The sequence below is a fragment of the Cryptomeria japonica genome, chromosome 10, assembly GCF_030272615.1.
Source record: "Cryptomeria japonica chromosome 10, Sugi_1.0, whole genome shotgun sequence".
Taxonomy (NCBI): Eukaryota; Viridiplantae; Streptophyta; class Pinopsida; order Cupressales; family Cupressaceae; genus Cryptomeria; species Cryptomeria japonica.
Genome location: NC_081414.1, coordinates 6,886,633 through 6,904,633, shown reverse-complemented (window position 1 = coordinate 6,904,633; position 18,001 = coordinate 6,886,633). Strand labels below are relative to the sequence as shown.

The window sequence follows — 18,001 nt, the reverse complement described above, 5'->3', positions numbered from 1 at the left end:
CTTAGCCTTATTGTACTCTATTTTTTAATTATCTAATATTCCATTATCCTATCCTTATGCTATCCATTTAATTTGCCACCTTTGATCTTGATAAAACTAAGGGAAAAGTATCCATACATGCTTTGGAAAATTCAAACCTTCTTGTGCCATCCATATCCCTTATGCACTATCCTTCCATTTGATATGCATCTTTTCTCACCATCAAGAATGGCACTCCCTTCTGTGTGGTGAATCTTATTCCTTTGTAACATAGTACTCGGAACTCCATCCTCATATCCTCCTATCTCTCATTTCTCTCCATTCCATTCAATCCTTCTATCTCCTATCTAAGAAATCCTTCTATCTCTTATATAAGAGCTTTAGATTAATTCAATTTGTCTTTAACTTTGAAGTCTGAGAAGCCCAAATTCTTCTTATCCTTGATATTTTTTTTCAAACAAGCAATTAGAATTGAGCTTAACTTTCCATTATTTAAACACAACTAAATAAGTCTAAGATTAATAGCTCTTTCTCTTTGGATTGACTGAACCTATGTCAATTCTATGAGTCTAGGTTCAAAACAAAACAACACTTAAACTAGAACATCTAATAGAATTTAATGATAGAAATGACTCTTAGATTTGCTTTTTCTATGATTTAGTAGAGAAATCTACTCAGTTATAAAACCCAACTCTCATAGCTCTAAATTACCCTCAACTTTAGCAAAGAAATCTACTTATTTGAGAAACAAACTAAAGAATCTCCACATCAAAATAACATAGGTGGTGAAATCTATTTGACAAAGGAAAAATCCAACTCTTAATTAAGGTTTTGTACTGAGTAACAACATTCTCTTTCTTCAATGATGCTATTATTCATGGACTTTCAAGGCCAAATCTTGACCAATCTTGCCAAGGAAGAAGCTCTATTCATGCTAAACTGAAGTGTCAGGCTCAAAATCGGCATTCGTATGCTTATAATTTATTTTGTCATCTTTGAGTTAGGGGCTCTTCCATGCCTTTGAAAATATTGCCGCCGCCTTGGATCTCTTCTATTTTTAAGTGAAATATGCCTTGACCATAGCTATAGATATAAGAGAATTCTGTAACATGAAAAACAAGCCTTAAGGCCGAATTGGATGCTAGAGATGAAATGCCAATGCCATCGCCATCACTAGGCGAATTAAAGTGATTACAATTTCATGCCTACTAGAAAGCGGAAGAGAAAAACAGAGCAACGCCTGTGCAAGGAAAACCAAGAATGAAACGCCTGCGAATAAAAATAAGTCTCACGACCTTTGTGAGATTATTTGCAGCAAGCACATTGGTCAACTTTTAACTTGCTTCAATGTCTTTTGGATGTAGATTGGCCTCTACTCTTCTCAAATCGGCTTGCATAGGACTACACGCAAGCATTCTTAACTCCCTTTTGGTGTCTTATAATGTCCCCTTCCTAGCCAATTTCAGTTAGCAGGTTTAGTCTATCACTGAGTTCTCGTAGACTAACAAGGATGATTAGAGGACCCAGGTTTGGGTTGTTCGTCTCAAGGATCAGTCAACATGGTTGGAGTTATTAGAGTACCTTGGGAGTGATTGGTAATATTTTTTTTTTGATCGGTAATAATTGTTTTTATTTTATTATATAATATAGTTATTACATCTTCAAATTTCAGGCTTTCAGACTTCATATAAGCCCGATTACAGACTTTACAAACTTACAATTGCCGAATTTACCATTGCATTGACATCCAAAAAACAACTACACAACAAACAACTACACAGCAAAAAGCCACCCAACTAACCAACTCCCACGATTTCCATAGGATATTATGCATTCCTATGACTGCTTCAAAATACATAGACCATTCATTCCCCGTTTGGTCTTACATAAACAAAATAAAAGCCATAAGCCGCCTATTTATATTCACAAAAAAACAGATGCTACTGCCCATTCACACCCACCCTGACTGACACTTGCGCCTGAACCTACCCCCATTCTAAAACCGAGATGTTTTTACACCTGCTGCAGATTGGTCTGGAAAGGCCTTCGCTTCCTCGCCCCTGAGCGCTTGCCTTTGGGATGTGCCTTTGGCCATGCTTTGGCCAGTTCATTTTCTTCCTGCTCGTGCTTCAGAATCAGCCGCTTCAAATTCTTCCAAGCTCCCGCCCTTTCCAAAACATATGCTTCCTTGTCAACTTTCCCTATCCATCGGACAAATGAGACAAGACCAAATTCGTCCGCATCCTTGGCTTCTGAGAAACCCTTAGAGTAGTCAAAGCCGACCCCTGGCACTGCCCATTCCAAAATGGAGTCGAGCCCTTCAAGCATTGCTTCTTCAAAGATGGACGTTACTGCCCACTTCACCGTGTCTAAATTTTCTCCAATCTCCAAACCCCAGGCTATTACCATTGAGATGATGTCCAAATTGACCCCAGGTGTAACTTTAATTTAGGGTAATGAAATATAAAGTGATTTTATAATAAAAAAAAGAAAAGGAAAGTCACTTAACTTGGGTGCCACTCCAAGTAAGTTGGAAATAATTAAAAAATAGAATTAAATCAGATTTAAGTGAGAACCCTAAAGAGGTGTTGGCAAAAGGAGAAAACCCTAATTAGGGCGTAGTGAATAGGAAGCATAAAAGGCAACTTGAAATGATATTTTGGGTATGTATGAATGTTGAATGTTTTCTCTCTTGCCTCCTAAGGAGCTAGCTGAACCTGAGGGTTTAGAGCAGCTTTGTGAAGATGAAATCCTTCACAAGGATTCACAAATGCAGAAGTGAAAGACCTTCCTAGGGTGTATGAGGGAATCCCACTTCAGGGGTTTCATTTGAGCAACAAAGAAATGAGTTTGGAGAGCTTTTTCGCTGGTTATTTTCTGAGTGAGCTGCCTCCTTGCTTGGTTGCCTTATTTTGGCATCATTTTGGAGTTTGGAGGGGTCATTCCCACTACTATCTAATGTTGGTTTGTAGGATTTCTCAGTGACAGTGGAGAAGGCTGTATTTTTGACAGTTTTCAGGGTGATTTGGGTTCAATACCAGCAAACTCAGTCCATAAAGAAGCCATACAGCTCACCTTGAGAGGTGTGGGATTCAAGGACAAGCACCTTGTTTTTGAAGGATCATTTCTGCTCTTTGTAGGCGCCTAGGTCAGAGTTCCTGTTTTTAACCATTTGCTGGTCGGAAAAGGCAAGTTTGACGAGGTTGCAACTTAATTTCTGAACCACCTAGTTGGCTGCCTCCATTTACAGACCTACAGTTGGCTGATACAGAGGTATTTTCACCATAGTATCAAAGGGCATTTTTCTGGGTATGTTAAAAATTGATATGTAATACAATTTTCTGAACTGGGGTGCTCTCATATTTAGCAAAACTTGTAATTTCAGATCTGCAATAAAATCTGCAAATTATCATCGAAAGTGGTGTTTGTGGTATTTGCAATTATTTCTAACATTTCCAATGAATCAGCTCCTTTTGGGTATCTAGTTTATGTTTTGAGAGTTATTAATATATATTCCATGCAAGATCATTAACAAATCAGAAAGTAAAAGATGAAAAACAGATTTGCAGCTTATAATGTCCCAGATTTGGGGTGGTACATTACATGTCTCGACTGCATTTGAACTGGATTAAGAGAGAAGCAGAGTATAGGACAGGCCCAACACAAGCCTAGATAAAAGGAAAAAGAAAAAATATTCCTTCCAAGAATCTCATGGAAAAAAGAAAGCATAGAAAGAAACTCAATGACTACCAAATCCTCAGACGCCTTAGAAAACTCCCCTACACATGAGGAAGCATGTTATGTACTTGCTATGCCAAGGATCCCACATGGCCGTCATGAAAGATGGATTGAATGCACTGTTGGTCATTTCTGCCACATAAGAGGAGAAATCGGATCCAAAGAATATTTGTCATGTGCCTTGTGTGCCTATCAAACCTTCGATGTTCAACTTGGGTGATTAGAAAAGATCCTAAAGATCTTATAGTCCCTTCAATAGAGCTGGCTTTGACACCATATCAAAGAAAATCAATGCCAATATTTTCTCATTCATATGTCAATATAGATTGTAAATATATAGGCTATGAATGGTGAACTGTGTGCTTTAAAATAGCGCTCACGGGTTAAACCATCAAACCAAATATTCAACCATATCCTGATTATATGATAACAAATAAAAAACAAACAAACAATCCAACCAAACCATATGGGTAAATGATGGAATATCCAACAGTATCATGCACCCTTGACTAAATAAATTTCAAAGACACAACAAACTAATTAAATAAGTATACATTGATCACATGAGAGTAAAAGTGGATTTTAGCTGAAGGACACAACATTTTAGATATATAAATATTTTCAAGTGTTTAAGGTGTACAAAACTCATGGGGTATGATTTTATGACATCAAAAACGAAAATCACAATATGGAGTCTTGAACTATGTAGAAAGGAGCTTGATTCCTTTTGTTCAACATTACTGACTTTATGTGGAGTCATGTCCTTGTATCTTAGACAAGTTTGCAAACGCTGCTACAACCTTAAGAGCATTACTAAGGATAGGGTTTGACTTAGAGAACTAGAAGTGTAAATGTAATTCAGTTGGGAAAAAGTTGAAAAAATAAAAAATGTTGCTCTTCCATCCACCATGGTCTAGAAGGATTTTCATTTTATTGTTTTTTAAAACTAGAGCATGGATTTGGGATTAACATCCCCAATAGGGTGAAGGGACAACATTTTCAATTTTTTTTTAATTTATTTTTTCTTTTTGGTTTTCATAAACTTAGCCTAGTCTACACATTGGGACTCATTGAGTCTGACAAGTCTGACCAAACTCGTTGGGTACTTGGGTCTTGAGTCCTTGGGCCTCGTTTTAATCTACTCACTTTGGGAGTCATTGAGTTTGGGAAAGTCTTGTAATATTAATACAAACCCTTGTCACCTATACCAATTGCAATCACCTTCGTAATATTGGGACTTGTGACCATACATTTGTTTTTATGAAAATTCACTAAAAGAGTAGGACTTTGTTATTTCATTAATAAACAAAAGATTTTCATTCAATGTGACATGAATATCATCACATCCTTCAACATAATGAGTCCAATAATCACCTAATTAAACAAATTTATTTCAACTCTTATCCTTAGTGAAACCAACACACTAGTCTCTCATGTATAGTGTGTAGATTCAACTAAATCAAAATATAATTGATCTTGTGATGCAACAAATGTAAATCCTTCTAGCACTTCTTGGTCATCAATATTTCGATCACATTAGCTTGCTTGGATTTTAAGTGGCGTGCTATACCACTCTTTCTTTTTTGAAAATTATCTCTAAGTGTCTAGGCTCATTACAACAAAAGAACTGTTCATTTTGATATATTGGATATATTACCACCTTTGAAAGTTTCACTTGATGAACTGCTTGTGTTGTGCTTGCCTTTGGTTTGAATGCACTCATTGTGGTGTTTGTAGTTGATACTTCAAATTGATCTTGGTTCCATTCCTTTTAGAAGATTAATTTTGAGTTTGATTGATTTATGAACATGTTTGACCATTTTTTGCAGAGAGCTATTCTTTTAGCATAAATATTTTTTAATTGCAATTTTTAATTTTTTTCTTGAAAACCCTAACCCTCACCTTATTTTTTTTTAAAACCCACATTCACTTGATGTTTTATTGATTGAATCGCAATTTTTGAAAAAATCACTCTCTTTTGGCATGATGATTTATTCCTTATGATTATCCAAATATGCTTTAAACCACCAGTTAAAGTTGTTGACTGAATCAGTATGGTATTCTTGAACTTAGAAATATTGTAGCTAATAATATACTTAAGAGGTGTTGTGACGTTTTCACACTTTGCCCCATTGCAAATGGGGACCCCCTCTTTTTTCTTTCAACTTATTGTTTCAGTTTAGATGTCTTAGGTTGGCGATAGTTTTAGCCTTTGTTTATGAGAGGGGTATGTTTCGTCAGGCTAGGGTTGAGAGTTGAGGTCAAATTGCTAAGGGGTATGAAAATTGCAAGTTGTTGTTATCAAGCAAGAAAGGTTGCAAAATCTTGTAAATATTGTTGCTAACTTGTCAAAGTTGTCATAGTCGTTAGGATGCATAGAATTTGTCCTTGTATATGGAAAGAAAAGCAAGAAATGGTAATGTTGTTTGCAATTTCGTTAGGGATTGCAAACATAATCCCCTAGAATCTCTACGTTCAAGTTTGCCTTGGTGCAAAACCTAGAGCGGAAAAGAGTATGAAAATTTGACTAAGTCAAGAGATAACCCCTTGATGAAAATTTATCTAAGGCAAGATTCAACCCCCCTTAAGCATGCACAAATTTGTTTGTTTGCATATCCCAAGGGCTCTCTCAAATTTGTGCGTTTTCATATCCCAAGGCCGCTCTCATGTTTGTGCACATAGCTACCTCATTTGCGTCCTCTTATGTTGTGCACAAGGACCCCTAAATTGCGCCCTACTTGTGCAATGAGACCTCCAAGGTGCACCCAATGCATGATTGAATGAAATGGTACAAGGAAGTAAATTGGTGCAAAGGACTACTTCATAAGTGCTCAAAGGTAATGTTGTGCAAGCGTACCCTTGGAATTTGCCCTCGCACAACATTGTGCAAACACTAGTCTCATATGTGCTCAAGAGGAGAGAATGGGAGGGGTATAAATTTGTTTAAGTATGGAGTTAAGGGGCAGATACATGCACAAAGTTGTGCAAGCACATATGTAAAACCCACTCTATTGAGAAGTTGTGCAAGATGACACCCAAAACCTGCTCAAGGCTATGCACACAATTGTGCATCTGCACCTTCAAAAGCTGGCCAAGTCACGTTAATGCAATGTGTAAGGTGAGAATGCTGGGGGTTGTGCAAATTGGAACCTCCAATTCGCTCACCCTTTTGTACAAACAGCTACCTTGTCTTTGTGCACCCGACTATCTCAAACTCATTCCACTTTATACAAAGAAACATTTAGAATCTGCTCCAAGCAATGTTTTGTAATTGCACTACTCAAACCCACCCACCTATCATGTTGTGCAAGCATGCATAGAAAATCCACCCACATGCACCTTTGTGCATGCACAAGTGTTAAATGCGCCCACCATGATGTTAGAGTATTCGGGTATTTACTTGATTAATTAAACATTATTTGTTTAATTATTTAAGTTCCCTTTATCTCTTTTACACTTAAGCTAACTTTAGGTGCATATAATTAATTATTATGTGCAAACCTAGGTTTTCCCTTTTAGGGTTTCTTGACCTAGTAAAGGTTGAGTTCTTTCTTTTCATTGTAAGAATCACATTACATTTTTTGGAGAATATTGTGCTCTCTCTTTTTGAGCATATTTTTCCTGTGTTTTTGTTCCTTCTGTGATTTGCTTCCTTGCTTCTCCTTGTAACAGGTTTTTCAGCTTGCAGAGATTATTTGGGCTCCTGTGGTGTTGTATTTTCTCAACTCCTATACATGAGTAGTGCATGAGGGACCCTAAAATGCGCTCCACTAGTTCATGCAAGTGAATACCTAAAATGCACTCCCTTTTGTGCATACAACCCCCTCAAACGCACCAATGCAAACTACTATCTCATTTCCGCCCAAGGTAGAAATGGGGTGAAGGAAGTTTATTAATAATGTCAGGTCGGGCCTTACAAGAAAGGAGAAACATTTTCAATGATATAAGAGGAAGATCGGATCATTCACTTTAAACATCAATTTATCTAATTCAAGATAAAATTTGGAGGAGCAGATTTATAGAGAATCAAATTTAAGAGGGATAAAATCAGACTTAGCATTTTGTATTTCAATGTTTTTAGGGGCTTGATTTGTTATGTATCAGCCTTATTTGCATTCAATCCATGGTGTATGATAAATTTTTTTGTCTTTCAGTTTTTGATGTGAGGAGGGAAGGCTGATAAGGAGAGGACATCACTAGGACGTCACAAGGATGAATGTCTACACTCCAAGGAAAATCAACATCATGGAGGACTTGGACATCAATATCAACATTCAAGAAAGGACAACATCAAGGATTCAAGTGTTCAACATCAAGACAAGAATCACACTACAAAGAAATACAAGTTCAAGAATTTCAAGATGAGGTTTCAACAAGGAAAAATATAAGACAATCTTGAATTTCCTTCGAAAATCCAAGAATCAAGGTCCGCGTAACAAGAAGTTAATCTTGATCAAAGACAATGCACAAGAGGATCAAGACTAGGCATCATAAAGTTAGAATCAAACATTGTTAATCAGAAGAACAAGGTGCATACCCATACATGAAGTTGAAGTGCATCACCTAGAGGAGGATTTTCGAATGTCAACAACTGAATCGTGATCGTCAAATAGTTTCAGAAGAGTCAATCAAAGTTAGGGACTTGATCAAGATGACACAATTTGGGAATATGTACCATCATCATCATATCAAGCAATTGGATAATGTTGAGTATGAAGAGATATTGCTCAAAAAGTAAACACTTCTTTGTGATGATCTGTAGGAGGCATGCTGAGTTGGTGTCTAGTCACATTTAACCTATCAGGAGATTCCAAGTCAGCATGTCTATGCTCAATGAGCCTAACTCATCCTATGAAGAATACAACTACACTTGTGACATGTGGCACAAAGTTCAATACACCTAACCTATTTTCTCATTGGTTCAAATTCAAAGATAGACATGTGCCCAATGCATTGTAATTTTCTCATTGGTTGAAGGTAGTTAGTTGTAACTAACCCTAATTAGGGTTTCATCATGTAATCTCAACCATAGTTGAACTACTCACCAAAAGAAAAAACTCGCCAAGGCCCAAAAAAAAACTCGGTGAAAACTCAAAAAATTGCTTAAATTTAATAGAAATGCTTTTTTTTTTTGCAAAATTCAATGAGGAGATGCATCCAATGAGTCAACAAATGAGTATACAAAAGAAATGAGTATACAAAAGAAACAAGCTGAGTATAGATATATTTGATTGATTTAAATGCAAATTGGGTACAAAATGGCATCCTCTTGTGGAATGCTAATGGCTGATAGACTGAAACAAAATGAAATAGCAAATTGTTCTTGTAAAACTAAAAGTAAATACTACATCAAAACATTTTACATCTTCCTCTTCCCAGCTCTAGTGAAAACCCGAGATAGAACTAGAGGGTCTAGTCCTAGTAGTCCGATGTGGCTTGTCCACCTTGCCAAAATTAGGTTGAGGGTAGCACCCCTCGCTGGGGTCTGAGGTTGAGAGAGGGCTAGAGAGATAGGTCTAGATCTTGGGGAGAGAGGAGAGAGTGAAAGAGAGAGGGGATAGAGGAAGAGTGATAGGAGATAGATAGGTCTAAAATTTGGGGTAGATAAAGTGAGTGAGAGAATGCTGATAGGAGCCTACTGATTACTGAAATTTGACTGTCTGAAAATTTAAAAGATCTAAAACCTAGAATTTGCATTATACTCCTAGAGATCTGAAACCACTCTCAAACATCCTGCCAATATATACATGAAATATAAATTAAAGTACAAGTCATAAGACTTATACTTAAATGTTATATTTCATGTATATATTTTCAGGAAGAGAATGAGACTGACTTGAAAAAAAAATAAAATTAGGTAACTTTTTGACGTATTTGGGCCTCTTTTTTTTATGCAGTTGAGTTTTTGCTGGAAACTCGTTGAGTTTTTGTGAAAAACTTGCCAAAAACTCTACGAGTTTTTCCCCAAAACTGCAAGTTAATGGCGTAAATACTCGCCAAGCAAAAAAACTCGTGATTTTTTCAAAACTCGTTGAGTTTTCCATCTACGAATTCAACCATTGATCTTGAATCATCTAGAGCCATTCAATTGTAATGAGACCTCTATATAAGGCTTAGTCCTCTCATTTGTAAAGGTTAATAGACAATAGTTCATAGTTGATAGTTAGCAATAGGGTAGGAGGAGGAAGTTTGAATTTGTTGCCAAGACTATGTTGACATCAATACATAAGTTTCATTGAAGTTATGGTGGTTATTTGTGTTGTCTTCTACATTTTGCATGGTTTATTTTTACTTCTCAGTTAGGTGAAGTTCATTGATCTTAATGGAGAAATGCAATGATATATGATGAATTCCTTGGTTCATACTTTTTGTGGTTTGCTGATTGTAAGCTACAATGTAAAGTTAGCTTGAACCCTGTTATTGTGGCTAAGTTCGATTGTGGGTATTTGTTCAAGTTGCGCTAGTATTGGGTATTTATATGAATATTTGCAATAATGAAAATCATTCACTACATTAAGAGATCACATCAGTTTGTGTAGTTGTTGTTATCATGGCGAAGCAAAGCTTGGTTTGAAGAAGTTTTGTCTATCAAAGCATCATTTTTTATCATCATTGTTCTTAGGATTAGACTAGATCTCTCAACCCTTCTTCCTTTTGTCTTTTATTTTCAAAGTCAGTCAGTTCCACGTTCCAGCTAGGATTCATAAACATAAGTCCCTTTGTGATTACCAGCATTATCACATCAAATCACCTAGGCTATTCACAATTTAAAGTCGATTGTTCGCATTGTAAACCTTGGATTTGTCTCATTTGATCATATTCTTTAGCATATGAGGTTTCTTTGTTCCAGAGAGGATAGAATACTTGGTATTTTATTATCTGTTCGAAGTGTCCTAAAACATACATCAACAATAGGGATGAGATGGTGCATGCTGCCATATATTTAGAATTTGAAAGTGGGATTGATGAGGAGCCAAATTAATGCCTTTCATACCACACAAACTTTTATGGTGTATGCCAGGTTTCATAATTATTGCTATTTACTGTCCTTCAAACCCTTCAAGAAACACTTGACTTTCATGCTTGTATGCTTAGAATTTTCAATTTTTGTATGCTTTTTTTCTGGTTTTCATAAACCTAGCTGAGTCTACTTGTTAGGACTTGGTAAGCACCTAGGTCATAAATTCCCGAGCCTCATTTTGACATACTTGCCTCAAGGCTTGCTGAGTTTGGACAAGTCTTGTAATATTGGATACAATACATACTTGTTCTCCCTTGCTTGGAAAAAGTACAACCCACGATTGGCTTCTTTGCCTTGTTGAATGGAGAAGCTACAACAGATGATTGTTCTCTCATCTATGGTTAAACCCTTGTTTACATTCCATATATATAAATTTCCAAACCCTAAGGAAATGGAGAGACATGTGTGCCCTTTGATCTCCCTTTTGGAAATGGAAGAGACATAGTGCATCCTTTCTCTTGCCTTGTCTGTCTTTTCATCTCCCCTTGATGGAAAGGATAAGATACCACATTCCTCTGTTGTGGGAAAGTGACAAAAATAGATAAGGCAAAGTGGGGCATGTTTATTTCCTTTTCCATAATCCTATACACTAACACACCCCCTTTGTAGTCTAGGACAAACATGCAAGTGTGCTGTAGTCCTGTGTACTTTTCCTGCTCTGTTCCTTCGTGTCTTTATTTTGCAGCTGTCTCTCTATGTGAAGTCACTTTTTTTGCTTATATTCTCTGATCTGTTCATGATTGGATGAGTTAAATAAATATTTTGGAATCCAGTTGGATAGCACAACTTAGAAATCCACCTTTATATAACAAATATACGTGAGAAACCAACAATGAAAGATAAAAGAGTCAGAACTTAGAATTTCACATTAGATTTCCTCTTGAACTTGGGTCTCCGTATCGAAAACCCAATGCTTTAATCAATTGAGCTCAGTGCTTTAGACATCTTTTCTGTGTTTTGAAAAACTAACTGTTTTTTTAAATTGATAAGGGGGACACTAGGTTGTCCTTGGAACAGTCGGGGATTGTCATAGACATCTCTGTGATGATCAGTCGCATTAGTTAGCAAAGCCAAGGGGTGTCCTTGGATTCCTTGAAGAGAGGGGATGCCCTCATGTTGTAGGGATGGGGGGTGAGGACATGCCCTTGTGTATCACTGGTTTTATCTTATTGAAGAACTGGACAATTTATAGGTTTTATAGAAACTGAGTTTTATTAAGAGCAGAGAGGGATAGTTTGACTTAATGGAACTACACATGAACTTGTTTTGGAATAATATACAGTATTTCCAGTCCATGATAGTGATTAGGATTTTTGGATTTAGTTGTGTATTGGTGTTTTGCATCAATGTGTTGGATCACACTCTGTTATCCATCATTGAGATGAGGAAGAGTTGTATGTTGGAATGCTTCAATGCTTTGAAACCTATTATCTTCACGTGTCAAGAATGAATTTGATAATTAAAGAGTTAGTCTAAAGCAGAGATAATGTCACAAAAGAGGTATAGGATTAAGCTCATACTTGAGTGGTGTATTAGTTCACGTTTCAATTCTACATGGCTGGAATTGTTGTCTTAGCCTTAAAAGGGACAGATTCACTGGATTTTTTGGTCCAGTGTTCCCGCATCACTTAACCTTCTGTTTTCCTAGTTGTTGAGCTTTATGATAAAAAATAATTGCTCAAGTGATTTGTATATTAGTTCAAACTACAATTGCATGTCACTGGGATTGTTGTCTTTTGTGTAAATGAACAAATTTACTGGTTTTTTCTGATCTAGTGGTCATTCATCAGTTAACTATCTTCTTTTCTAGTTCTTGAGCTTTATGATCAAGAACTTCTACAGTGTTTTGTGCATATGTTGCTGCTTTCATTTGGAATGATATATTTTGAGGTCTGATTTGATTTTACTTGAACATAGACAAGGTTTTTAACATTTAGTATTAGCTATATCCTAATTAAGGGATGTTGATTTGTGTCAGTGCAGCAGAAGCTAAAAATTGCATAAAGAAAATTCACCCACTTCGATTAGCTGAGGAAATATGCTACAATGATACACTAGTCATTAAACCAATCAGTTCAGGATTGGAAATTGGTGCTTCAAACTGGATGGTTAACGGCCCCAGGAGAAGCCTCACATACATTACAGGATCTGTTATTGGCACAGGCCATGCAATGGGTCTTGATATTCCTTCTCTGCAGGGAACTGATTTGGTTTTATTTTCAGATTTTTCACCTCTGAGTGAAACTGATAGGCCAACTGGGGTTAAATCTGGACACGAAAAACATGACACTAATGACCCTACAAATTCAGTGGTTCCAAAGTTCAGATACAGATTTCCTGTTTATGGACAAGTAAAGTCATTGGTTGGCACATCACATGCCCAGGGATTACTGTCATCAGGTATTTCTTCAACATGTCCAGGAATAAATAAAATGGGAATGCAGGACAGAAGCAAGTCACAAGAAATGCAGATCATTTGTTCATCTTCTCTAAGCAGTGAGGTTGAAAAAACTACTGGGATTGAGTTTTCTGATAATTCTAACAAGTGCGGTAATTCTTCCGAGAGGGAGAAAGTTGGCCTTATTAGCAGTTCCATTATTAAGGCTATCAAAGCAGGTGGTTCTGTTCTGATACCTATAAGTCGTATGGGTTATATACTTCAACTAGTGGAAGAGGTATCATTAGCACTACAGTCGGCTGGTTCAAGGTACACATCTTGTTTCCTTTTCATGTCTTTTAGAATCCGCATTATCTTTTTAAATTCAGGAAAGAACAAATTGACCTGAATCATCTCTGGTATGGTGTTCTATTACATACAAATTTTTTTATTATAATATCAAGGATCTATTATGGGGCCTTATCCCACTTTAAACTTCCATCTCCACAATTATCCTTATTTTGTCAAGATATGTTTTTAATCCCTCCTTGCGGACAATATGTTTGAGTTTGCCTTGTGGTACGATGAAGCAGCACTGCTTTGGATTTAAGGCCAAGCATGCTGATCTACATTGTTCCATGTATTCTGCTAGGGCCTTTAGATGTTTTTCTTGGTCATTGTAGATTGATCTGTTGTCTAAGAATGCCTTGAAATTTCCTATGAACATTTTGTCAAAGATATGGAGGATTATTCTTTGGAATATTGCAAGAGCATTGCATGGTCCAAACAGCATTCTATTATAAACATATACGCCATCTTCTACCACAAACATACTATTGAGTTTGTATTCTTCGGTTATGCTTATCTAGTCATACATGGGGGAATCTTTCCATTGAGTAGATCTCCCGTCCTACTAGTTATTTGAGAATAAAATCTATGAATGGGACTTGAAAGAGATCCTTAATAGTCACCACATTAAAGCTTTAGAATATTCCTGCTTCTAATATTTTATTTTAATTTCTTCCTACTTTTTTGTTGCATAGTTTTGATAAGAACATCTTGGAAATTCTCTCTGGCATGATTGTACGACTTTGGAAATCATAATAATCTTTCGAAAAGGGTTCATATATCTAAAATTCATTGTGCACCGTTTAAAGGTTATTATACATTGTCGAGAATACAACTCTCACTCATTGCCGCTAGTAGTAGTAGAGGGAAGAGGCCAGTGCCTTTTAGACCTCACATTGCATTGGGGAAGAGAGCCAGAGGGAGAGAAGATGACAATATCACAACAGATACAATTGCATGGAAGAGTCTAAGTGGTAGTGACTGTCGAATGTGGTGGCAAAACACATAGGATGTGTTGGAAATATTGTCATTGATGTCAAATGGATTTGCTTTTGTCAGTAATGCCAAACAAGCATGGACAAGCCTGTTAGATTAAGCATCAATATCAAAGAAAAAATGATGTATATCTTGTTCAGGCCAAAGGCCACTGAATCGTGGAACAAGTCACAAGGACAAGAAAGCAATCAAGAAGTGGTTTTGACATCAATAGAGATGTATTGGACAGGTTTTCTTGTAGAATGTCAAAAGATATAATGCAAGTGGCTATAGTTGAATCTGTTTTGTTTTCTATACATCCTGTTCTAGAAGACTGATACTATAATTGATGTCAGCAAACCTGATGAGCAATTTAGTATGGTTTCTAAGATTCTAAATATGCAGCAGTGAATTAGCAGCGGTACAAACAGAGATCAAAGATGCAGAAATTGAAGGAGTTTTGGATACGTAGCAAGTGATATGCAGAGATCAAGGATTAGTAATTAACAAAGTGTTTGGGAATATGTATCAAAATGAAATATATAACATACGTGCTGGTCAACTTCCTCAGTAATACACAGCAATAGAGAAAAATACAATGGGCAGAGATAAGGTATTAAATTCATTAATAATCAGAAAGGAAAGTGATTATGTTTAATCACAAAGGCGACGATAAAAAAGGTTTTTCTGTGCATCACACAAGACAAAGACAGCACACGCAAACCCATATTGGAAAAAATAAGAAAAAGACAAAAAAAATATAAAGGACAGCAATGATCTCCTAGAGGCAGCGCTTGGATAAGGAAATAGTAATGAAAAGGTTTTCATTTAAAACAAAGTCAATATGAATATATAAAAGGCAACGATTCCAAGTTATGGAAGGCTGCGATCTCTTTGCTTTATGAATAAAGACAAAAAGCATGTAGGACAAATTTGTCTCATCTACACATCATTACAAGGTGCAGTTTTAATTATTTTCCAAATGATGCGGTCTGTATTAAAGGCAATTCAATTAATATGCTGACCAACGTATGAAGATTCAGTTAATACATTTTGTTTTGCAAATTGTATTTGTTTATAATTAATAATGCTTGGTGTCTATTACCAAACAAAAGGTTAGCATTTGTTTATTAACTTGAAAGGAGATCCATTTGTAAAGGTCGCCTCCCTTGTGAAAAGGCATGACATGGTATACATAAGAAATATAACATGGAGTTTTAAGTAAACATGTTGTCAAGGAAATATTATATAAAAAGGGCAGAGAAGTATGTGTTAAGTGTGAGTGAAATAAAATATATTTCAGAAGAATAGGAATCGTGTGGAGTGTATGTAAAATACTAAGATATATCTACAGGCAGATTTGTAAAAGAAAGAATAAATGCTAGATATATGAGAAGTTATAAATAAAGAAAGAATGCAGATTCGAAAATTGGATTAAGAAGAGAAGATTAGGAAATTAATCTTTGTTAAAGTCAAAGAGTGCATATTTGAAAGGATGTGTTGTTTTGAATCTCTCTTGAAGATATTATATATTTACAATTGAGAGATGTGAGAGTAGGAAATAGAAAGAATATCCTTAAGAGTGAGTAGTGTGTGAACAAGGAATACGCAGAGTTGATGTAGAGCCATCAAATGAAGATAAAGTGCAGACTTATGAAGAGTAGAATGGACAGATTTATGAGGTGTATATAGAAGAATTTTGCAGATTTATCAAGCATATTGAAGAAAGTATTGTGAAGGTTGTATGACAGTTTTGTAAGGAAATTTGTAATCAGTTTTGTGGCAAAGTTATTGTCATCATAATAGCAGTTGGAGGAAGAGATTTTGTGGAACAAAAATCATCCATCATTCGTTGTTATAGCAACATTATCAAGGTGGAAAATCAGATTTATATGAAGTGGGTCGGTGCTCATGAATTCTGAAGTGGGAGTTGGTGCTTCCAGTGGGTTGGTGCTCAGAAAATTCAGATTTGGAAGTTGGTGCTCACAAACAAACATAGGGGTTGGTGCCTCTAGTAGGTTGGTGCCTACAAACATTGTAAAAGAACAACATATAAACGCATTAATTTGTCGTGGTTTTCTCCCATAAGGGTTTCCACGTATATATCTTGTGTTCTACTTGTGTTCATATTAGTTAAATCACATATGAATGCTGGTATGCAATGAACATGTTAATGAGATAAGTTATATACTTGTGATTGAAGTTGATTTTTTTTAAATTGGTTGTTATATTGATTCACCCCCCTCGCCCCTCTCAGGATAACTGTATGCTCTTCAAGATGATCATATGCTAAAGGTAGCACTCCGACATGCACAGGTGGACAAGGCTGCCTATCTGCCATTCTTCAATGCCTAAGACTTCAAGCCTTACTTGTGAGTAATGATAGTACGTTATAAACTTATAATCGACATTCTCACAAGTTGGTGATTGATTATAGAGGCCGTGAGGTGACGATTGTTTACCTCACTGGGTAAACAGGAAGAATACAGAAATTGAATAGTAATGCACAATGCAAATACAAGAGAAGTACCAGAATAAGCTTGCCATTAATGTCAAGAGATGTTCATATTATATTCTGTCGTCAATAGTACATGTCCTCCAACACCCGGAGGTGGTACAATATATGACAGCCGAAGGGGTGCGACACAACCGTCGCGACTCCAACTACCTACCCGTCGGCTAACTAACTGACCGCCGTAACTCATTATTACCGACGACAACATAAACATAATATACCAACATAACATAATGATTATTCCGGGCAACATCATCCCCCCCAAGAAAAGAAGTCGACTCCGACGACTTAATACAAAATAGAGATGAACAGCAGGAACTACTGACGCCAGTCGGGCCCGGATCTTATACACTTGCTGCGTCCTCGCCTGAAAACCCTTTTCTGCTACCATCTGATGCTCAAGTGCGGATTTCACCAATATTGCTTCCTTTGCCATCACAGTTCTCCTGGGCCTAACCCAAACTTGTCTGCAAAACACGTTTTTCAGTCTCAGCTTCCACCAACTGCTACTCAATTGATACTATCTCCCTAGCCAATTTGTCCTCGATGGCCACCCGTGCTGCTCTCCCGGCATCCAACTCCTGGGTACGCTGAACTAAGTCTCACGCGACTATTGCCTCCAACTTGGTGGTCAGCTCCTCCCGAGCCCTCTGTGCATCCACCAAGGCAACCTCACGTCCAACCGAGACATACTCCGAGTTCCTCAAAGCGTACCAGTCATGCCTGGAGGTGGCCACAATCCGTTGGCACAAATGGTAGGAGCCAACTCAAATCCTCCATCACACTCCCCAAAGGCTAAAAACTGAACTGAATAACTCCCTGGTGTCATACAACTGCATAGACTTGCAATGCCTTCCGTCAAACTCTGTTTGTTCCCAACCTCCAAATCCGTCTCCCTCTACGGCTTATGGCTTCCCTGCCAATGCTTAGCTGCAGGCACAACACTTCCCGTGGTCTTTTGTAGCTCAAAATAAACTGGGGGTCTGGGGGCAACGCCCCCAGCGGGGTCGAGGGGTAGCGCCCCCGCGGGGTCTGGGGCAGTGCCCCA

General features: G+C 37.0%; 1 protein-coding gene across 1 annotated transcript in view; it reads left to right on the top strand.

The window, feature by feature from the left end:
- Positions 1-18,001, top strand: part of LOC131069396 (uncharacterized) — a 152,001-nt gene that overhangs the window by 36,741 nt on the left and 97,259 nt on the right. Inside the window, exon 4 of the mRNA XM_058004794.2 lies at positions 12,717-13,445. Within this exon, the coding sequence (XP_057860777.2) occupies positions 12,717-13,445 (729 nt within the window). The remainder of the gene's footprint in view (positions 1-12,716; positions 13,446-18,001) is intronic.